The sequence below is a fragment of the Embiotoca jacksoni genome, unplaced genomic scaffold, assembly GCF_022577435.1.
Source record: "Embiotoca jacksoni isolate LCO1_2020_lvr unplaced genomic scaffold, fEmbJac1.0.p SCAF_8, whole genome shotgun sequence".
Lineage (NCBI taxonomy): Eukaryota > Metazoa > Chordata > Actinopteri > Embiotocidae > Embiotoca > Embiotoca jacksoni.
In genome coordinates, this window is record NW_027185436.1 from 10,498,502 (window position 1) to 10,522,661 (window position 24,160).

The following is a 24,160-nucleotide window of genomic DNA, read 5'->3' on the forward strand; positions in this document are numbered from 1 at the left end:
AATAAAGAGCATTAAATCATTATTTACTGGGGCTTTTCTTTTACCAAGAAAATAGATTTTCCTTCATTATTTGTACAACATTATTGTTTCTTCCTGGAAACTTTGAAAGCACTTATGAGTAATCTCTTAAAAAAAAGGCACACATTTTATAAAAATAAAAATGTTATTGATGAGTTTTTTGTGATGAATCGGATAAACAAGACTGTGTTACTCAGTTCTGTTAACTACTGTCCTAAATTCTAAACCTTGTCTTGAAATTGTGTTTAATTCATACTGCCTAAAAGGATCCAAGAAATAAATCATGAATGGTTCTAGGAAGGTTTTCAGTTGAAGTTTTTCTTCAACAACATTCTGAAAAAAATAAAAACTTGCTACTGAAAACATTAAAAAAAAAAATTAGGGCATAATGTTTTGACAGTGTTATGAAAAATATTTTAAAAATGATAAAATATTTTGAGAAAGTTTTTAGGAATGTTATTCTACCTTTGTAAAGGACACTATGTAACAAAAAAAACCATAACATTATGCTATAATATTCTCAGAATATTTTTAGAACAAAAATATTATAGCGGGGGATGACATTCTCTCTTTAGCAAACATGTATTAGAAACGTTTTTAAAGTTTTAGAGTGTATACTGATTAAAATTTGGTAAAGCACTGAACAAATGCTTGAAAAGGGAAAAAGGATCATTTAGAAATGATGATTATACATATTCTAGCACACATCATATAACCAGTGATCACAGTTGAACTACTGTAGATATAGCTCTGACTTTCCCTTTTATGATACAACCAGTGAATGTTCACAAACACCCATATCCAGGAAAACAGACAAACAAACAAAGGCACCCAGTAGCATGCAAGGGCATAAACAGAGACAGACCCCTTGGAGACAAATAAATAATCTCTAATTGAGTTTTCATTGCTGATAACCCAAGCTGGGTATACAGCTGTGTTTCTGTGCTGTCACAGAGTGTATTTTACTCTGTAAGAACACACAAAGTCACACAGGCATGGTTGGATCCTTAGGGAGGATCATGGAAAGGGTATTTTTAGCGTGCGGCAATTGGTGTCTCCAGGGAGACAAGACTGATGGAGGGATGGTGAGCATCAGCTGCTCAATTAACGCTCTGCGTCTGAGAGGTTGTGCATGTGCTTCGTCCGACATATGGGAGACCTCGTATGACTTTCCAGAGGTTCGTGACAGGAGGGCATGTGTGTGTGTTTGTTGTGTGTACTTGTGTGTAGAGTAAGTAGTATCCCCCTACCGCCGTCTGCGGCTGTCTCTTCGTATTCGTTGGTAGAGGGCAGTGCTGGTACCAGAGGCTCCATGTTCATGATGAGATTTTTATGGCTCAGAGAATTATAACTTCTACTCTGACCAAATTGGGCTCTGAAACAACAACAACAACAACAACAACAACAACAACAACAACAACAGTGACTGCTTTGTGAGATGCACTGACTTGTTGGTTGTTTGATACACTTGCATTATGACAGCGTGTCTGCTGTGCATACATTCTCCCATGTAATATAATAGGTTATTAACCATAACAGTTTTTTTTAACCATGTACAACCATGAAGGATTACAGGTGTTTTTTTTTCTCTTACCTGCATACTTCTGGTGGTTCTCTCTGAATCTTAGAGCTGGCTTCTATCACCTCCTTGGCTACTCTTCCACTAACAGGGAGAAACAAACATGTGTGGCAAGAGAGACAAAGAGGTGCAACTGCTGTTAAAAAGTGCAGGAACTAATATTCGTTCACGTTTTAATTTTCCAAATTCAATTACCAAAAAATTTACAAGATAGAAGAAAATGTAGAAACAGCAGAAAGCAATAAAATGCGGCCAGCAAGTGACACTGACGGATTATAATCACTGTCCATACAGACAAGATGAAAAGAAATAATCAATCACTTGTACTTTTGTATCAACAAGAATGTAACACTTAATTGATAAGATCTCTAAATTTGATAATTGACAGTTGAAAACTGCTGAAATCAGTATATGATGTCTTTATTAGTGTCCCTGTTCATAGGTGCTGTAAGTTGGAGACTTCAGTCTCCACTTGTCTCAGATAAACTTGGCAACAGATAGTTGAGGTGGTTAATATCATAAAAGATAAAAAAAAAAATATATATATTTTTGATTAGTTTTGCTGTTGCTGCTCAGAATCAGTACTGTTCCTAACAGTTTCCAATAAGCAGACAGTTTCCTGCCAGCTGTCAGCAGCTCCATTAGACTTATTGTTAGGCAATTGTAGTTTCTGGACTCCAACCACTGTTCAAAGCCAGCAGGCTCCACCATCCCACCAATTAGTCTATTGTTGTTGAGATTGATGGTTGGGTGGTAAATTGCAGGGTGAAATAAAACATCTGGCGTGGTAGGCATGCATTTCATATCTCAAGAGAGTCACATCGACACTGCCTGCTGGAAAATGTTGGAGTCAGCTGGATCAACACCCGTTGTATAAAGATCTGATCTGCTCTGATTTACAAAAATTGCCTTCATTTGTGGGACACAAATCTCTTTCCTGTTTTGCATTTACACAAATGACCACTTCCCATATTTCAGCGCAAACTCCACCATATGCTATTAGTCATCATTGAGCCCTTAAGCCAAACTGCTTCAGCTCGCTGATGAAATGGAGCAGACTGAAGTGTAAGCCTGGTAAAGAGCTTTGTCTGAGAGGAGAATCAGGGCTAACATGGCTTCAATAACAGACTTATAGAGAGGCTTTCGTTTGATATTAGCGTCAGTAAATCGCAGAAAGCAGGATGTAGGTGCTGATGTACGACGAGGAGAAGCAGCAGTTTGGATCTGCAGCACCTCGATGAGCTCAAACTGGCACATCAGTATTTAAAATATGTAAGGTTACAAAAAGATTGCTGTGATTCAGGATGTTCAATGATCTTTGTCACTTTAGCAGCAAATATTTTGAATTAATGATATTAATAATAAAATGAACGGTGCAACAGCAAAGGACCGAAAGAGTGTAGATTATTTACTGCTGTCAGTGGTTAAATTCAAGCATAACTTTCTTTCATGTGATTCCTCTTTTATCTTTGTCTTTTTCAAATGTCTGTCTTCACACAGATGCTTCTTACTTTCTTTTATCACACCAGTCAGTACACATCTTTTCCTGTCACACTTCTGTGTGTCGTTATGTTGTCTATACAAAAAACTGCACCCTCGCTCATGAGAAGTACCTTGAACACCCACTGTCTCACCTGTATCTGAACCTGCTGCCTTTGAAGAAGATATTACTGCTGGAAACTGTCTTTATCTGACTTGACTTTGCACACCTGTCAGACAGAAGGAGGAAGAAAAAAAAGAGACACATGCAAAAGGACCGTATTATTACATACCATTTATAGTGCAAGCGAAAAAATACAACTTTTTTACAGGTTTTTGGTAACTTTAACTCTTAACACAACAGATATATACTAATCTTTTAGGTACCTACAGTGAGTTGGTGTTCACAGATTAACCTCTCAGCAGGCAGTACAGGCAGGTGTTTCAAGGTGTACCATTTTAAAAGTTGATGCTGTAGGTGAAACCTTTATATTTTGTAGAGGATCATTTATCATGTGAAAACCAGACTCCAGAGCACCAGAGATGGTGCCAGTGTACAGACACACACCTCCGCTGTCATTCAAGTGAGGGAGACCACATGTTCACAAAGCTCTGCTTGGCTGCCATTTGCAAACTCAATTCACTCTGATTTGATTTAGCTGCTCTGATACTTGTCTGACATCTGAGATGACATCCACTCCCTCTCCATCTGCCTCTCCAAGACACACGAGCTGCTGTCATTAAGAAGTCAATATCCAGGGTTAGCTGCTATCAGAGATCTTTTACAACTTCATAACTTAAAAAGTATTGCTTTCGGAAGAGTTTTTATATGTATATGTATTTAAACAAGATGATCAATGAGGAAATTGCAGCAGATAAAAATAGTACAGATAAAAAAGGAATGTAAAATATATGAAAATATTTTGAAACCAAAACTAGTAAAGGTGAAGTGAACAGAGAGAGTGCGGTAAAGAGGGAGTTTCAGATTGACTGACAATGTGGATTAGAAAGGGCACCATGAAGAAATCAGTCACGAAGCAGCCTCCAATTCCTGCATCAAACCTTCGGAAACTCTCATTTCCTCCGAACCTGACCTCTCTACATTAAATCTGGCCAGCTGTTTACAGCCAGTGATGCTTCTGTTACCCCTTCACATGGCATCCTTTGCTTTTTTTTTTTTTGTTTTTTTTTTTTGCTTTACCCCGATCAAGGTAAAGAGCTTATCCATTTTGTTTGCTTGCTACCTTGTATTCTCCATGACCATACATAAAAAGAGAATTTAGTTTCTGTTGTCACACTGTCACCTTCACCCCAAGCTGTTTTCATTCCTGCCATGCCAGCAGGGTCAATCATCTTTGCAGATCAGTGTGAAGTGCTCGGAGCAATAAGCTGCTCCCCAGTGAAGCAGCATATTGTCCACAGAGACGCAGTACATTGTAAAATTAGGAGAAAGACTGATATGCAAAAAATCTCAACAGAAATAAAAAGAGCAAAAGGAAATGATGGGTATAAAACAAATTCAAAATAAATACATTTGAATACATGTGAGAACTGTTGCAACAAATACCCAGTAGATCAGGGCTATCTAAATCCCATGGTTATAGATCTTGTTTTTTTTCCGATGTACGCAGCGTTTTGGGCTGAAATAATCCTGCACAGTCTCAGTCAATTCAGCACAAGCTCATTACATGTAATAATGCATGTGTGTGTGTGCAGACGCACTTGTAAAAGGCCTGGTTCTCCACCCCACACTTCCATAAGTGCTTACACGCTGCAGGGGTCGAGGTGTGAAATGTCAACACCAGTTTCTTCTGCACAGAAACGGACAAAGACACAGAGAGAAAGACGTCAAGGAAGAGCAATGAGATTACCAGAAGATGTGTGAATAGAGAAGTGCTGAACACAATGGGCAGGAGCTGCGCAAAATGCTGACCCCAAACTGTAAGCTTAGCAAGATATTAAACAGATATAGTGATTTGGCCACTGTTCAGCAGTAAGAGGGCTTGTAGCTTGCAGATCATTGGTCTTTATGGATGAGCAGGAGGGATTTATTCCCATAAATATCCAGTTTTCAGTCCTGCGTGTCTGGTAACACGAGATACAAGATCAATACTGCTCAACAACGAGGGGAGAGGGTGAGCAAGAGGCAGAGAGGAAACAGTGAAATCGATGAGAGCGAGTTACTGTAACACAGTTGGAGCCATGATATGCCACACCCTTAAATTTCTGTTTAAAAATATAGAGAAAGATTGAGACCTGGAATCATAAACTGGTCCAGACTGGCGGTTCAGTTCACAGCTGTGCCCTGCTCCACTTTGTTCCCTTTGCCCACTCCGTCGGCTACATGGCTCAGCCCCTTCTTTGTCACACATCAGTTGTATCGGGTATGTAGTTTTGATGTTACACACATGTGCTGCAGTGGCCATGTGTGTGTGTGGTCACAAGTGTGTGAAAGTACCTAGAGCTGCATGTTAAAATATCATTGACAAATTGTCCTTGGTCCCACTTTGGCTGACTTAACATTTTATGATCTTGATTTAACTGCTCCTAAACTCTGAAAAGATACATTTACATTCAGTACAGTACAGAGAGCTTTGAGGAGCACTAACAGCAATTACAGAAATGCAGTACATCTGTCTAATACCTGATGAATGCGATAAATTAATTTGTTTGGTAGTTTTCAACGGTCATCGAAAATTGTGATGTTAAAACCATATCAATTAAACAGTTACATTTATTTCTAAGCTGGGACACCAAGAGGTGACTAAAGAGACGGGAGCCAAGAATGACATTTATAAGCCACTAAAAGTTGCTATCAGCTCAAGGTGGGACAGGTGAGTTAAGGTACGGAGGTGAGGGTAAAGAGTGAAGTCATGGAGTGACCCATCACACGGTGGAAAACTCAGAATTGACAGTCATAAACAATTTAAACCCTGATAAAAAAAATAAAAAAAACTTTGGACAATCTACAAAGACATTATGGAAATACACAGATGCACACAAATATGAAGAATGAATAAAAAAAAAAAAAATTATCTGAATAATGACATCAGATACGAGACATGGACAGATTTATAGATTATGGGATGATGGGGCTCTGAAGCTAACTTTTTCAACAGTCACACAGGATGGGGAGAGTAATCAAGAACAGAATATTCTTATGAACAGACACGCAACAAAACTGAACAAATGATTAAAAAAAATTATTAAACTAAATGAAAGGTCAATGCAGAAAACCTTTATACAATGTGACATAAAACAAAATATCACAAACAACAGTAAACAGCAAAATAATGAACATGATGTGACAAAGATTCCTCCAATTATAAAGTGAGGTGAGGGTTGAACTGCGGGGAGAGGTGTCAGATTTAAAGCACAACAGTGTTTTGTGCTACTATTATTACTTATATTTACTCACCAGTGATGACTATGTTTACACACAGAGAAAAGAGACAGAAACACAAAGATAAAACTGCATCTTCAGCCCCTCATGAGTTGCCGAACAGACAAATAGGCAGACAGACTGACATGTGAAGCAGAGATGAAAGAGCTGCTTTAAGCCTCTGTAATGAAGAGAATAGTTATGAGATTGATTGACTAGTTGATTGTCTGATTGGTTGATTAAAGAGCAACCTGGCTTCAGCTGCAGTAATCTCTATTTTCAAGCACTTTTAAGCCACCAGTGTTAGTCAAAGAGCAACATCTGCAGTAGAGCCTGCAACATGACGGCAGTATGCACAACCAGAAGTGCTGCTCAGAATCTACCACAGCTCTGCTGGACGATGAACACCAAGCGTACAGATGAAGCATGTGTCCCAAATGCAAGACACCTGTTGTAGTAAAGTCAGTGTTCTTTGTCTGTTTCAGTTTTAAGGAAGGATGTCCTTTCATTTATATTTGACAAAGACATGTAGTGATGTAATGAAGGAGTCTCACATTTTGGGCCACAGTCAACACATAATGTGAGTAAGGAGGTTAGTTGTAACACACCCACCATCCTGTTACAGTGAATCCTGCCTGTTAAGGAGATCTGAAACAGCGACACACATATACAGTGTGTGTGATGGTGGACAGAAGTACAAACAAAACAGTTTCTTGGCACATTTATCTGACGTAACCGTTACACAGATGAAGAAAGGGGCAAGAAGGAGAGGAAAGAGGAGAGGACAGATGGAGGAAAGAGACTGAAGGATGTACAGTTCACTTGGAGTTCACAAACAGTCACGTACACAAATCTGATTTCAAATGAACACAGACGTAACTGTGCATCAAAGTCACAGTCTGTTTTTATAGGACTGCTGGATACATGTTAGCAGTCAGCATGATGATGATGTCTTTAGTACATTAATACACAATTCATCATTTTTTTGAATTTCATTCATCATTTTTAACCTTTCAGAGACGGCACACTCACCTCTTTCTGAATCCCGATGACATAAAAGGTTTTCCCTTCAAACTTTAGCTTGCTGACATCAGCCCTAAAAAAAAAGCCACAATGTCATGACTTTAAGAAACAGAACACACAAAATGATGAAAACCAACTGGATTAACAGATGATTTCAGTGTTTATGATACTGAAAGGAAATTACAATTCTAAGATCAGAAGCAATTTAGAATAACCAAACTGTCCAGGATACAATTAAAGGAGGTGCACTCTGATCCTTTTTTATTTTGGCAAACCTGTTATAGTGTCCTTCAAGTCATCACATACAGAATTGTAAACAGACAGCTTTCAGTGCATTTATTGAAGAACTGGGATTAATTATCATTTTGGGGAGTTTCTCCTTTACTTGAAATTCTATTTCATGCTATTGATCTGTTTCCTCCACTTATTCCTCTATTTACATGGCAGTTCTTGCTGCTGGTTGAAATTTAAAACATATAACCATCTTAGAAGATTTTAGATTACTCAAAAGTATACAAAGTAGTTTCACATAGCACAAACTAGCACATTAGTAATAATAATCCAAAACATAATATTTATCTACAATACTTTTGATACATAATGGAAATGTTTCTGTTAATTCTGATCTATGTGTTCTTAAATCTAATAATATAAAGATAATGCTATTTTTGTTAAAGAAAAGTATTTAACGGTGGAATAAAATCAAATCAATAATTTGACACGAGTTTAAGGAGTTTAAGTTCTAATATAATGTATTCAAGTATAATGTTTTATGAATCATATAGGCTACTCAGTGTGCAAGAGAAAATTCAGAGACCGTAATTTTATAGTGTATTATGATTCGATTTGATACACATGCTACATGTCTATTTTTCATGTTTACAGGACTATTAGAGACAGAATTAGAGATGAATTTGTACCATTTGAGGAGGTGGATTCTCTTATTTCCCTGGAAGACCACAAACCCTGTGGCTGTGAACCCCAGAAAGGCAGTGGAACCTGTAAAGTCCTGAAAACACACGTACACACAGGCAGCGTGTGAGGCAGAGCACGGCATTATGAGATACAGGTGGACTAACAGCAGGGAGGCAAGTCAATGGCATCAACACAAAATCTGGTTTCAAATTTAAATCCCTCAATTAACAAGCATCAAGAACAAGGCACAGAAATAGTCAGTATGATGTCGTGTGGCAAAATGAAAGTCATAAAAGCTCCAGATTGAGAGAGCAGATCACAATATTTGGCCGCCACTCTCCCACATGGTTGTATATCAGCTGTAAATCTCATTTCCTCTGTTGCTGTGCCTCTCTGTATTTCTATGAAAATCCCTCTCCTTCCTTGCGTGTTCCCCACAATCTTTCTTGCTTACTTTCTCTGATTCTTGACCTTCATAGTTCTGCATGATACTACAGTCCCAGCAGTAACAGGTATTTCCAGCAAACCAAATTAAAATCAGCCTGCCTGACACGAGTGGAGAAGATAAAGGGGATCCTCTCCAACAGACAGAATTTAAATATCGTATCAATCTGCTTAGTGCGCCTTGATATGTCTGCTCATGAGAGGGTGTCCCTATTTCACACTCTGACTGATGGTGCGGAGGATGAACAGAGACGAGCTGTAAAATATTGTTTTTCTTTATCAGATTTGGTCTGTGCCTTCTATCATGATACTGCGAGATAAAACCAAGAAAAAATGATAAGCAGGATGACGCAAGATGAACCACAATATTAACTGTATGTAACAGTAAAGTCTGGTGTTAACAGCATAAAGATGGATTCCTTGACATTGATGATTTTCTCTGAATAATCAATAAGATCATTGATTCCCAAAAGTAATGGTTTCCATGAAGACCAAGTTTCTTTAGTTTACCAAAATAATGTTTCTAGAGGTGCAACAAACTCAGGTTTGATGAAAGGCTGTTTGCCTTCAGGAGACTCATCATGTCCATAGTCGTCAGTTTACAGTAATATGCTAAATTAAGTCAAACAAGCGGAGGGCAAAGAGGATGAGTATATATTTTTAATTGCCGTAGTCATTTGTAACTGAAATACTCTGTTAATTGATAATGATTATAAAATAGTTTATCTACGACTGTAGATATATCATATATTTTACTTGAACTATAATTAACTGAAATTATAGCTATTATTAACTGTAACCAGAATATTCACAACCACATGATGACAAGTGCCTCCCAAAAGTCCATTATTGAAAGGGTGAGATTACCTGTGTGGAAACAATTATATGCAATTAATTGTGTGTAAAGGCATTATGTTCACTTTATGCATTTACATACAGTAATATACAATATATACTGTATGTACAGAGAAGGACATATATAGTGACATATTATTCTGTACATACAGATAGACAAAATACAACAATAATTTGGGTAAATTACTGAGGCATTGAGAACAAATTGTTCCAATATTACAGTAAAAAAAAAAAAAGATTTGCATCGCTTTTATCAGAGGAACCTTGACAATATCAACTGCACCAGACCTCACAGCCAGAATGGATGATACTCCATATATAATGTTACCTTGCATGGGTGGGGGTCGACGCCGTAGGTTTCGAGGCTGTGAGCCCTTTGGAGCATGTTCAACTCTGCTAATGGAGCACACTGGCCTCTAAAACAGGAGAGGAGGGGAGGGGAGGGGAGAGGACTTCATTTAAAAACTGACACATTGAAGAATGTGCTGTGTGTCCTTCTGTTGCGCTTGTTTAAATTGGATTTCACTTTAATGTCATGTACAACCAGACAACAAATCAATATTATAATCAAATATTTGATTACAAACAGGTGTCTACAGGGTTATGAAAACAGCACATGTTAATATCTTTGGATTCATATTGTTCCTCAAAGAGTTTTATAGTCTTTATCTACTTTATTGTGTGTAGCTACTTTAGACGAATGACAAACAGTTTATGAGCTATGAATTAAATAAGTCTTTGTTAAAAAAAAAAAAAAGCAAGGGAAGACTGAAAACTTAGCTTTATGAAAATAGCAGTTTGTACGTCTTACATACTTTTCATTTTCTGTGATATTTTGACAGCATTTTCAACTGATCAAAGTCACTGCTTTTGGCTGAGTTTTTGATTATCTGTTAACATTTTTCAGGCACAAACATATTTACAAAAGCCAAGTTAGATGGGAGTGTTGATGCTAAACTTGAGCATTAGACTGAAGTGCTGCAAAGTCAAGAAACTGAGCGAGGTACAACTGCTTCCCATCAAGACTCCAGACATATAAATCACCATTAAAATTGGACATGTTTAAATCCACATGAAGGAAAATGTTGAATCGATGAAAAAAATGGACATACATAGTCCACCCAATTAGGAAATCACCTGAAGTCACTCTGCAGCTCAGTACTAATTTACATTCTGTTAATCCTGTCATTCAGACCCATCGGGGCAGACGGAGGGGCGCTTGGCATCCGCTGCCTCTGTGCTGTGGGAAATGAAGGATTTGTTTTTGATGTTCTATAATCACGCTAAGTGTGACGGTCACAAACCTCACAACATTATTAATGAAGTGCAGTGACACACAAACAGCTAAAGGGAGGGGATTTATGTTTACATTACTGTATATTATATGAATTTAGGACCTAAATATGTCTATGCAGAGTACATGTTAAGACTAGGAATGGATAGTGGCTTACAAAATATTAAAAATGTTCTGAGTTTCATATTTATATTTAAACAAACATTTCTGAGTGCATTAATCTTCTCTTCTTTTAATCCCAAAACATGCATTTTATTCTACAGGCAATTTTTCTCTAATTACACTGTTGAGAAGATGTCTTGGACCAATAGTCTACCTATTGTGTCTGAGCAATTTTCAAGGGACCCAAAAGCAGGGCCTCTCAACACAAAACCATGTAATCTATCAGGTCTGGGCATGTTTGTAATTGAGATGGGGCTTCCACACCTCCATAAGTGAGAAAAAGTTGAATTTGGGTGGTTATGAAGGTGTTTTTGTGTCTTTATTATGCAACCAAAAAAAAACAACAGTTTTAATAGCACATTTCTTGCACTGCAATCAAAAATCAAGTTTGTAAGTAAAAACTGATATATAAACTGAGAATAAAATGATTGCATTGCAAACAAATTAGCTCTTACAGTTTTGTTAGTTTTGGTCACAGAATTAAGAAGTTGGTTTATGAAACCACACTTTTTGGCTGCAAATTGAAAACCTTTACTCTCAAGTCAAAAACCTACGAGGTGAGTTGGATGTAGTGGACGGGACATAAACTGGAGACGGAGTTTCTGTTGGTGGATTGACTTCAGCCACACAGCAGCTATGTTTGTGTCATATTCATCTGTTTCTATTGAAACGCGTTTAACTGCGGCAGCACAGCTTTCACTTTGGTTATATATCATGCTGCCATCAGCATGTCGATCCCTTCAGCGGGACGAATAGCGGTACGCTGCTCGTATTTCCACCGGGTACATATCGTTTCCTATCCCGCTGGATGAAGATGCAGCCTGTCGGTATAGTTAACCGCTGTAAGGAAACGTCTGTGCCAGTGAAAAACGAGCGGTGCATGTTACTGAGAGGATCAGCACCACTTGTGGAAAACTGCAGCTGTAATCTTGTTAACTACATCGGAGACTGTACGTGGCGCTGGAAATACGGTCAGCCTACCACCGTATACTGCTAACGGCATTGACAACGTGAAATATAACCAAAGTGAAAGCCGTGCTGCCACGTTTTAAAGCATTTCACTGGAAAACCTTGATATAACATTAGCAGACCTCTAATGCAGTTCAACACGCGTCCCTCTGCTGTCGAAGGTGTGTGTCTGAGGCAATCCACCAATAGAAACTCCGTCTCCAGTGTATGTCTCGCCCACTACGTCCCACTCAACTCCTAGGTTTTTGACTTGAACTAAAGGTTTTCAATTTGCAGCCAAAAAGTCTAGTTTTATAAGCAAAATTCTTAATTCTTTGACTAAAACCAACAAAACTGTAAGAGAAAATGTGTTTGCAACGCATATAACTTAATTCTCAGTTGATATATTTTTACTTACAAACTTGATTTTTAATTGCAGTGTGAGAAAATTGCTTTCAAAACTGTTTTTTTTTTTTGTTTTTTTTTTTGCTTGCATAATAAAGACAGAAATACCTTCAAAGGTGGTCTGCTACTATTTTCTTAATTAATGTTGGGCCTACCCCTAAATGGGACTGGCCATACACCCTGAAAGAAACACATTATTTAATTTGTTTTATTTACCAAATTCATGTGTACCTGTTTCATTTCAGCTCTGTACATGATTACATGAAAAATTAAACTGAGGTGTTTAGATAGTTTTTGGACCGTCTAATTTCTGTGGGTTTTGTGATTTCTCTTTTATGTGTGAAAAGTTGATATACACTGTGGCCTATTTCCCTGCCGTCATGGCAACATTAGCGGCTTGAAACGGCCAGCAAAATAAAATGAGGACTTTATAGATGCTGTTGGATTTCTAATTTCACGATGTCTACAAATAATGTGGAAATAGATTTAGCATTTGCAGCATTGCCCCAAATATGACTTGCACTCACAACAATGTGTCTATACACACACGTAACTTACCTATCAAACTGTAAGATGGAGATGTGGTGTTTGCTACAGCTCGCCAAAGTACATGTTTATATTTATTGGCGTGATGTAAGTGTAGTAGTTACTCTGTGAATGTACTGTGTGTTCATTGGCTGAATCCTTTGACACGGCACACCACATGAAGTGTACTGTGGTGGTGATGTATTGCACATGTAGCCTATGCTACCATCTTTTTAATTCAAAATAGAGGTGTCCAAACCCAGCTACAAATAAAGAATTAATCCTCATTCCTCTGCAAATTCCTTTTAGTTATTTTTTGCTTTCACCTGAATCTAGACTGACGTACCTCCTGCAACACAATGAACTACAAAATTCTGGGAATCATGCAATTTCATCTCCAGCACCAACAACAGACAGCACATTCTTGTCTGCAAATTGTCTCCGCAGCCTGTTTTGACAACACAGATCACAGCAGTGAGCATCCACGCCTGTTATCTGTATCACATGGCAAGCTGACAGCAAAAACATTGTTCCAGACAACAAAAACGCACGCGCACACGCATGCACACTCAGAGACACACACACACACACACACACACACACACACACACACACACACACACACACACATACACACACACACACACACACACACACACACACAGGCACATCTGTCTTACCTGAGCTCGTTCTTGTGTATTTCTATAATCTTCCTCTCCAGTTTGAGGGATTGTTTAGGGAACAGCTTGAAATCTCTGATGTAGTCTGATGGGTGCTCCTCTGGGTCGTAGTCCCCGAGCTCAGCTGTAAGGAGAGGATCATTTCAGTGTAATAATGGTCCATCCTCGTATGCTGAGTGTTGCAGCCTTATACATATAACGGACAGATTTGGCATTCATTTTCACATCTGACTCTCTACCACAAAGAGAGAATTTTTCCAAAAGCTTTAGATGATTCTTTTAACATCTGATTTAACACATTTGTGTCCTCAGCAAATTGGCTGCTTGCGTAAACTCAAACACAGGCGAAGAGATTGCCCTTTTTATTATATGTTTATGTCCACAGCAGAAGATACTCATAAGCAGTGGCATCAGATAAGCCTGACAGATTAATGTTTTCCTCAATAAATCCAGTTCAAACTCCTAACAGATACTAATTTGTCCTTTAAATCTGTTCTTAATTAGCAGTCATAATAAAGGTTAAATCAAAAACTTGCCTGGAGTTTAATTAAACAATAATCCTCAAACTATTCTCCAGCTCTCTAATCAGCACCCTGACAAAGTGGGACAGGACCTGTCCTCTTTAATCAGAGCAGCCAATGATACACTGCAGACACGCTCTGGCTTGGATAACTCAGCCAGTCACACTCTGGTCTCTGGGGATATGAGCCAATCAGAGTGTGAGCACAGTTCAGCGATTTGTGTATCAGCCAGACGGGTTCATTTATGATACAGCTCAGCTAATTCTTTTCTTAATCCATATCAAAGCAAGTGGCTCTGCACTGTGATTCGACATTTAACTGTTGCTGCTAATTGAGTGAAGACAAAAATCCCTTTAAACTCCTTTTCCCACCGGTCCACATACATCTCTTGGTGTTTTAAAACGAAAGATTACAACACCAGTCTGGTGGCTTGATATGCAGGCAGTTAATGAGGCAGATTGGTGCCGTGTAGTGTCGGTGCACCAGCTCGCCCTGAATTCAGTCTTAGGCCTAGTTATAACAAGCCGTGTTTGCTGAATTAAATCAGTTTGAACCCCACAAAGAACTATAGTTTTTGAGAGATGATGTGAAACACGGTTGCTATAAACTGAGAAGATTTTACGTAAAGTTTTGCAAAAATAACAGCTATACCTCAAATTACAAAAGGCAGTAACCAGTGTTGGTTAGACATAGTTTAATATTTACGATTAATAAACTGTATTTAAGAAGCATATAATCAAAACAAATCAATAGCTGCATTTACTGGAGTAGCATCATAACTATCAACTCAAATTATTTACTGATGTGCAATTAAAGACACATTGTTACAAGATAATTATAATGAGATAGCACATAATCAATTATCAAACACAAAACAATGAGTTGGATTGAAACTAAAACCAAAATATAAAAACTAAAGTAAGATCTGTATGTGTCCACACAATTTAAGTAATGTTTATACTTTGTTTGAAGTTTATTAGCTTCTCGTAAGAGCTAACAGGCAAGTTGCTTTTTCAAATTCATGTGCAAACTTTAGAAAAACAAACATGAAAATGATAATTGTCAGTAAGAATTTAATTATAACGTGCAAAATCACCCGTACATTCACTGTTAATACCCAAATTAATTGACTGTCAGCAGGCCTCACCCTGTATGATGCAGGCTCCCAGATATGCAGCTTCAGCGAAAGGACAGAGTAGACGACCATGGTAGATATCTCTCTTCAACTGGAGGTATAGGAGGTATCTGAATGTAGACATACAGCAAACACACAAGTTAAGAACGAAGAAAAACTGACAATGTCACTTTACCTAAATGTACTTCACATTTGTTATTCAAAATTATTGCTTATTTGGTGTACAGTAAGCCAGTGAAAGGCAACACAAGTTCTGCCTGGTTATTCTTACTGCATCAAATTGTACATTCAATATTCCCACATTGTGAAGGAGAACCAGTGCAGTGTCTTCACGGTAATATTTCGAAATGTTTAAGACTCAAATTCATAAAGCAAATACAGCCACAGTCCGCGATAGAATAATAATGTTGCTGTGCTCTTATGGCGTTTAGAGAAGACACGTCAACCGTACAGCAGTGACTGGTACTGTGGTTACTATGGAAACCACGAGTTTAAGCATGCTGCTGACATGCTGATTTGTCTTGTGTTAACAAGGCGATAAAAAAAATGACAGTGTTGCTGGAACTGGGGACTTGTGTTGCCATGGATACGGATGAGTCTCCAGATGAGACAACATCAGCCACTCACACCACTGAGTCAACTTGTTTTTGAACTGGAGTGAAAGAAGCAGCAGAAGGAAAGCATGAAAGATTGAATGGAGTGAAAACTCCCGGTAGTGTAGCTAAATAGTTTTATTTATAGAGTCAGTCTGCAGTCGGCCTAAAAAACAAACAAACAGCTATCTATATTTGCATGACCTTCTCAGTTATGTTTAATTTTGTCCTCCTCTGTTTTCTTTCTTCGTTGCACGTTGAGCTTCCTCCTTTCTTGTTTTTATGTAACAGGAAGTTCAGTCTTTACATCCGTGTTATTCCGACTATTCTCATGGAGTCTAAAATATAAATATAGAATCAGCTGTCATAAAATCTTTAAAATGCTGAGTCTCATCTTGAAAGTTAAACGTTAATTTCTGTCTGCCCTCCTCACTAGTTTTTCACTCTCATTGTCTTTTCACTCCCTCTCCTTCTGTCTGTTCTTCTCCCACTCGGTGGTTCATTATTCCCATTCTCATTTACTGTATGAGGGGTAATTTGTGTAGGTCAGCAGCAACTGCATCCAGGGATCACCAAGCAGGTTACAAACATGTAATTCACTTCAATGTCTGAGCTAAAGATCAATTCCACCAAAACATTATATATTGTCAGGCATGAAGGTCAATTTTGGAGGATTCTGTAAAGTTCAGTACTGATTTCTTTGTTTTTTATTTTCTGATTTCTGCAATATCTTTGCATGACAACTTTGGTGTAGTTTCAAGGAAAGATTTGTGGTGTGTGATGACACTTTAAATGTTGTCTGCATGAAAGTTAGAAATGATACATGCCCATCCACCGCCCTGCACACTAAGCTCTAAAATTGATGCCGGCATCAGCAGTAAAATACGAGGTGCAGAATCACATGACACATATTGGGTTTTTTTTTTCATGTATTTTTGATATTTGAGGGAAAATTGAATTTGAAGAGGCAGACTTCAAATAACATCCTGCAAACTGGAGCACATGCAACAAATTAGCATAAACGTTTTTCGGTTTTGATGATGAAAAAATAAATCCTTCCAAAAGTGACTTGATATTGAACACCCAGCTGGATTTAACCACTGACTGCAGTTCCCTCTGAACTTTCCAAACTCATCTTCCAATCCAAACTCATCAGTAGACTTCCAGTGTAACGGTACTCTTCAGGGACTCTGAGATGAGGCTGCTTGCTTCTTAAAGACATGCTAATAAACAAAAAAGGACACAAGGACTACATAAAAATGCAGCCATTACAAACTGCTGAATATGAGGCCAGGAGAGGGTGATAAAAGAGATAAAATGATAAATGAAAAAACTCAGGAGACAAAAAAATAAATTAAAGGAGAACTCAAGGAATGAGAAATCTCAAAAACAGACTGGAAACGAGAGCAAAGGTTTAAGAGACACCTTTGGGAGGAGGATGAAATTATTGAGAGTTGGAGAGGGGAGATCTGAAAATAATGGAGGAGAGAAAGAAAGGAAGACTGAAAATAAGGGATGTAGGGAGGGAAGAGAGAAATGGTGATTGATTAAGAGAAGGAAAGATGGTGATGGGACAGAAGACACAAAACAGAGTCCCTGCTGAGTGAGTTTCTCCAATTGGCAGGCGTAAGAGAAGGTGTGTGTATGTGTGTGTGTGTGTGTGTGTGTGTGTGTGTGTGTGTGTGTGTGTGTGTGTGTGTGTGTGGTTTTGTGGAGGTGTGCGGATCTGTGTGTGTGTGGGGGGTGACATATTGGAAATCTGGTATTTACTTGAAAACGTTTTTTTACCATGTTAACCTGTTCTCATCTACAGTTTTAACACTTTTAATATGCGCCCCAACAATACATAAACATGTAGAGGGGTGAACAATATTTTCTCAGTCAAAACCTGTTTTTTAGTGTGTTCTTCACAGAAAAGCCAGTGACTCTTGTGTAAAAACTAATTTCTTTCTCAAAACACATCTAAATTCACCCTAATGGACATGACGCCAAACTCTGTGGCAAATGTAAAACGTTTAGCATCTGCTGGGGGCAATGACATGGAAAAAAATGTAAGAAAAACAACTCTGTGAAAACATTTGAGCAGTCAATTGCAGGAAAAGGTTTTTATGAATTGGATTTTTGGATATATTTGAAAATAATCTATTTGTTTATATATTTTACAGACCGCTGAAGGCTTTAAGAGTAAAGAAAGAGAGACAAATGTATCACTGCAATTTGGTGAACGCTAAACAATCAGACAATTGAGGTGGTAAAACTTGAATGCTAAGTGTCAGGGACATGGTTTTATTTTAAGACAATGAAATACTTCTGCATTTCAAGACACTTCAGCAGTCTCTGTTGTCAACGACATGAATTTAAGTTTTTGTTCTTCAGCACACTCAGGCACGTAGGCCTTGGTACTGTTTGCAAACCAAACGAAGGTCCAGGAGACTATCAAACATTTTTTACCATTCCTTATGAGTTCTCACTATCAGGCTATTGAAATTTAGCTAAGATGGTAGTTTACATAAATCAAATAAATTCTCGGTCAAAGTCAAGAGAGAGACAAGTCATGGTCTTAATTTTACTCAGCTTGTGCCTCCCTTCTCACTCCATCACTCAAAATTATCTGTGTCAGATTTTACCTGGTGAGCTCCTCCTTGATTTTCATTGGCTCGTGGGGATAAAACTTGACCCGGAAGCACATCGTATAAGGCTGATGAGCTGCTGAAGACAAGAGAAATCATCATCAAGATGAAGGAAAGTTTAGAGGAGACCAGAAATTAAAGGACAGAGAGGAAAGTCAAAAAAGAGAGTTGGAGACTGTTTGTAACTCACAGAAGAAGTGAAACATGAGAGAAAGTTGAGAGAAATGCAAAAGGACACCAGAGAGAAAAGAGGGGATTTTAAAAAGAGAGGAGAGGGGGAAAGAAGAGAGCAGAGAGAAATGAATGAACACAAGAGAGAAAGGGAGCAGAGCATGGGGGATTATGTAAAACTGGAGAGAAAAAGATGCTGCGGACTAAAAAAGAAATATTCCTCTAATACTGATTAGTCATTTGATAATTACAGTAATTACTCATCTCACACACACACACACACACACACACACACACACACACACACACACACACACACACACACACACACACACACACACACACACACACACACACACACACACACACACGCACGCACAAATTCTTCACTTCAACTGGGGTCTGTTTCTTTTCCTTTGATCTGAGTCCTGAAGCATTTCATTTCTCTCTGTGTGTGCGTGTGTGTATTTTTGTGTGTGTGTGGGTGCGCGTTAGTATGTAGCTGCTGTGGGAGAGGATTTGAGCTTTGAGTGGTATTTATGTATGCACAGTGACATTACAACAGACACACACACACACACACACACACACACACACACACACACACACACTCAATAAAAAGCTGTAGGGTTTGTATCAAACAACAGCAGTTGCTTAAACTTGCATTCAAATTGCATATAAACACATTCATGCACACATACTAATATTCAAAGTTTACTCTGTGAAGTTGTGAAGCAACTTTTCATAATTACATAACTATTTTTAATATATAACTTACATTTCCTGTGGCTGAATTTAGATTTGTTTTTGTTTTTTTGTTTTTTTTGTTTTATGTTTTTTCTTTGAAATTTCTATGATGATCATTGTTTACTCTTGGGCATTAGAGGAGACCACTGTTTTCATCCTGTTTCCTAATGACTCACGGTTTTAGAAGACCCAAACAAACAATGAGATCCTGCTCACATGGATGTCAGATTAAAAATTGTTTGTATGTGTGACAATATAGGTTTTTTTGTTGAGAGAACTTCATGCTCTTTAGTGGCACAGATCAAATTTTAGACAAAAAAAATAGGCAATCTGATCTGAAATCATATCTTTTATAATAATCATCAGGAGACATGTTCGCACCACAGTAATTCCTTTGCAGGTTCATTTAACAATGATTAATGAATCATTAGGTAATTATTAGTTCTTAGAAAAGGAAATGGACTGAATAACAGTAACTTTCTCCATAAATAACTCTGAACCAGCCAACTTAATCAATAATTACTTGCATTTTTGCATACTGTTATGTAAATTATCACCTCGGCACACAGCTCTTTCATGTCCAATTCAGATTTTACTCAATATATGACCATTTGAGGTTGAAATAACAGACAAATTAGCAACAGCCTTAAAGTGCTGGCAGTTTTTCATCTCTTTCTTAAGATGAAAACCAATTGGGAGTCAGATTGCTGCTGGTGCAATTTCTGTTGATGATAAAAGCACGTGTATCTCCTCTTTTTCCCCCATTAGTTTTTTTTATAATTAACAGTGAGATGGGAACATGGTGTAAATTCTCCATCACGGGCTTCAGACTCGTCCCGGTGCTCTGGTCTACCCTCCAGCTCGACACCCAGATCCCAAAAACGAACTCAGACCCAACTTGAATTATTATTTCAGTTGCGCAGAACAATACAGCCATTTACAGTGAAATATGTTCTAGGAACCAGGTAAAAACAAACATGGTAACAAAAGAGTAACAACTGGGCACAGCACGGTAATAATATGGTATTTGGCAAAGTGTATCAGAAACTCAGATGGAGGTTTTACTGAAGAACAATTAAAGTATTTGAGTCCCGATTGACGACTCAACAATGCTGGGTATGTAAGTCTGTATGCTCAAAGAAAAAGGGTACGGATCTTGGAATAATGAGTGACTTGTTTGCATTAATGGTGCTCCTAGGTGAAGCTACAGTATGTCTGAAGTTTATTCATGATTCATGCTTATTTATTATTTACACGAGTTATTTTGAGTGTAAACACGGGAATGTAGTTTTAAAGGAGATGCTGAAAAAGATGAGCGATCATGTGATAGGCGTTCTAAAGTGAGCATCCTCTAACATGGGACCAGAAATCTTCACAGAGTGCCCTCACCACTCTGTTTTTAATGCCAGGATTCTCTGCGGTATTATCCAGCAATGAAAAACAGCACACATCTACATAATACATGCTGAGCAATATGAAAGACGCAATCCTCCCACCCGCTCCCAAAGAACTTGAGCTGCTTATTTGCTCAGGCAAACGGGACGAAGATGCAAACCACACTTTTTGTAATAAAGGAAAAAAGAGAACATTTTAGAGAAGGTGAATTGGCATGATAGTATGCAAACATCATGCCGACGCACGTAAACTAGGACACACAAAGACTGAATAAAACAGAAACACACACACCTAATTTGAGAGCAAATCCTGCCACAGGGAGAACTGATGTGTCAGTGCAACTCAGATCTATTCACCACTCGTCCTCCATCCCCCTCTCTCATCTCTTTTTCTCCCTTTCTCTCTCTGTCAGCTTCTCTCATCTCAAACTGTCTCTCCAATCTCCTCTTTTAGTTCTTTTCTACCCCCCCTCCCACCCTAATCTGACTTGCACTCTCTTTAGCAACATGATCTATCACTGTCTCCTCTCTCTCCCCTCTGAATTAGCCCACCACACATTTCCCCTTTCTCACTCTTTCTCCCTTGTTCTCTCATCCTCCATCTCTCATTCCGATTTTCAGCGATATCCTCAGCATCTCCTCTTGTCCTTTTGCACATGTTCCGATGAAGCAGAATGCACCGCTAATAGCTCTTTCATTAATTTACAACGGGACAGAAAGAACAGGACAGTCATTAAAAGAGTGGGTGAACTTCAGGCACAGACATGAAGGAGAAAGAGAAAGAGGCGATGGGGAGACAGAGTAATGAAAGATTGGTGTTTTTACACTATAGAAATGTACAGATTTTTAAAAAATAAATAAATAAACGGGTAGAAAAGGTGGACTGGATTCCAAGTTTAAAATGTTGCTTCTCGATTTTGTCTTCTTTTGGGAAAATCTGAAACCGCTGCAGAAAATGTGGCTGACAAAGTGAAATTTGTTTTAAAGTTTCATGAAGCAAAGAGAGAATTATCCCTCCTTGTTCCTTCAGTTGCTCAAATCTCACAGTTCACTGCAACATAATTTTACTGTGGCAGATTCAGTCAGTTTACAGCACATGCTATAATGTCGGATTACTTGCGTCACATTCACCAAGATCTCATTTTTATAGTGATAGGTTGTAGCATAGAGAAGGTGTCTTGTCTAACATGAATCTGTGAGACGCAAACATCAAGAGGGAAAGTAGAGAGCTAATATGCCCTCCTAAAACCTTTTGTATAGATCAGAATGTACATATTAACCCACATGTACTGAGAAAAATGTCAATCTGTGAGGGAGATGCATGAGCGCACCAAGCCCAGCAACATCTATGGAGACCAGTCAAATTGATAGTCGGTGTTCCACCCTCCCCCTTGGTGATCTCTCTCTCCTCTTCAGGTGTGTCTGATCTCTGCTCTGATTGTTGGGTCCTGCCCACTCAGCTTATTTAGAGGAGTTTGCAGGAGAAGGCGCCCTCTCCTCCAGCAGCACAACAGTTTGTTAACTTGGTCTTTTGAGGATCAAGGTCTGCCCATCCTGTTTTCCGTGTTTTTGTTTGCTAGGATTCCCTATACCTTTGCTAGTTAGAGGGTTTGGGGGTGCGTGGTTTGTAAATAAAAAATACTTTGGATTTTGTTAGTCCTCAGGTTTGCAACCTCATTATATGTTTGATGGCCAACCAGGTTGAGGTGAATGTTTTTTTTCTTTTGTGGCCAAATCAGCCAGTAACAATCGATACACTCTGCGTTGTTAATTTCAACAGATGTAAAAACATAATTCCTTCAGATGCCTGAAACTTTAAACATTAATGTGCACACGAGGGCAGCCAGTTTACTTGTTAGTTCTCTACTATGTCTGTGTATTTGACTTTGTGTGAGAGTTTACTTCCTTCTCGAGCCACTTGTCCCTCTGGCATTTTGTTGTGTGTCTGAGAAACCCTCCTCTTGTCACCTTGTCTGTCTTCATTGTATCTCTGTTTGTCTCCCTGCGGTATCTGTGACAAAGAGGTCACTGTCCGGCATTGTCTGGCTCTTTCTCTGTAGAAATAATGGGTGATAAAGCCCTAAAGCCTAAATTCTGTTTCTAGTTATGAAATACAAATAATTTTAGAGTAATCGATAGATAATCACCCTTTAATGCAGGAAGTCACATAGCTATATGAATTAAATTTTTTGTTATTTGTACTTTGAGACACTTTAACGCTATCGGGCGTATGATGTCATGACCCTGTCAGAGTCCCAGGTGTTGTCTGTTTGTTGCAGAACTTGACCCTCTCACGCTGGGGAGACCCTCGGGAGACGAATACAAGGCATAAATAAGCATGTTCACGCGCAAGAATATACACACACACACACACACACACACACACACACACACACACACACACACACACACACATACACACACATTGCTTATTGTTATATCCATATAAAAACACTGATGCAACAATAGGAGCAGAAGGAACACTTACACTTCATCTGCCTCACCACGGGCTTATTGGGCTCCAGCCAGTGCTGAGAGAGAGAGAAAGAGAGCACAACAAGACAAATGTCACCTTAAAATAGGGTAGTCAACATCTGAGGGCAAAGCAGTTAAACAGAATACAATGTAATTTTCCAAATCCAAAGTATCTTTGTGTTTTTGATGAACAATCGAATTACACATTGTATAAACTCAAGTCAAGCCACACAATTTATTTTTATTAAAAACAAATCTAAAATCACATCAAAAACTACATTTATTTAAATACATCAGTGAATATAACAGACTGTCATTAAAAGATCAATATTTACTGTATAAAATGATTGTTTAAGCATTTGTATTTACACTGAATGTATTTATATCTTGACCTTTATGAAATTAAAAAAAAACAAGTTTGATTATTTATGTATTTAGTAAAGCCCTGCTCATCTGGAAGCTGCCCAGTAAAACCTCAGTCTGACTCGTGTGCTTGGCGGTTAAAGGCTTTGATCAGGAGCTCCTCAGTGGCACTAATGGGGCAGAAAGGGGGGATCTCTCTATATTTCTGAATAGACATCAATTTTGATCCCTTAAACTGTTAAATGCAGCTATTTCAAGATATTATTCTTCCTGAAAATGAAGGTGAAAGCAACCCCTTTTGCTCACGTAGTTGCTTCAACTACTTCATTGTAGTTTTGAAGCTTTAAATTGTCTTTAAATTGCCTCTGAATACAGCGAATGTATTTGATTGTAAGATTGTTGTTACTACACTCTGTTGTACT

The 24,160-nt window shown here is 38.3% G+C and overlaps 1 protein-coding gene across 5 annotated transcripts in view; it reads right to left on the reverse strand.

The window, feature by feature from the left end:
• The window catches only part of frmd3 (FERM domain containing 3), a 58,822-nt gene that overhangs the window by 14,476 nt on the left and 20,186 nt on the right, over positions 1 to 24,160 (reverse strand). For 2 of the 5 annotated variants that reach the window (XM_069138443.1, XM_069138441.1), the window contains exons 3-14: positions 23,389 to 23,431; positions 18,586 to 18,667; positions 15,378 to 15,475; positions 13,710 to 13,833; positions 10,024 to 10,111; positions 8,402 to 8,490; positions 7,491 to 7,554; positions 7,071 to 7,106; positions 4,799 to 4,887; positions 3,232 to 3,306; positions 1,613 to 1,681; positions 1,269 to 1,393 (exon numbers count right to left, since the gene is read on the reverse strand). In XM_069138443.1, coding sequence (XP_068994544.1) covers positions 1,269 to 1,393; positions 1,613 to 1,681; positions 3,232 to 3,306; positions 4,799 to 4,887; positions 7,071 to 7,106; positions 7,491 to 7,554; positions 8,402 to 8,490; positions 10,024 to 10,111; positions 13,710 to 13,833; positions 15,378 to 15,475; positions 18,586 to 18,667; positions 23,389 to 23,431 — 982 coding nt within the window. The remainder of the gene's footprint in view (positions 1 to 1,268; positions 1,394 to 1,612; positions 1,682 to 3,231; positions 3,307 to 4,798; positions 4,888 to 7,070; positions 7,107 to 7,490; positions 7,555 to 8,401; positions 8,491 to 10,023; positions 10,112 to 13,709; positions 13,834 to 15,377; positions 15,476 to 18,585; positions 18,668 to 23,388; positions 23,432 to 24,160) is intronic. The other 3 variants (XM_069138442.1, XM_069138445.1, XM_069138444.1) reach the window with 3 other exon arrangements.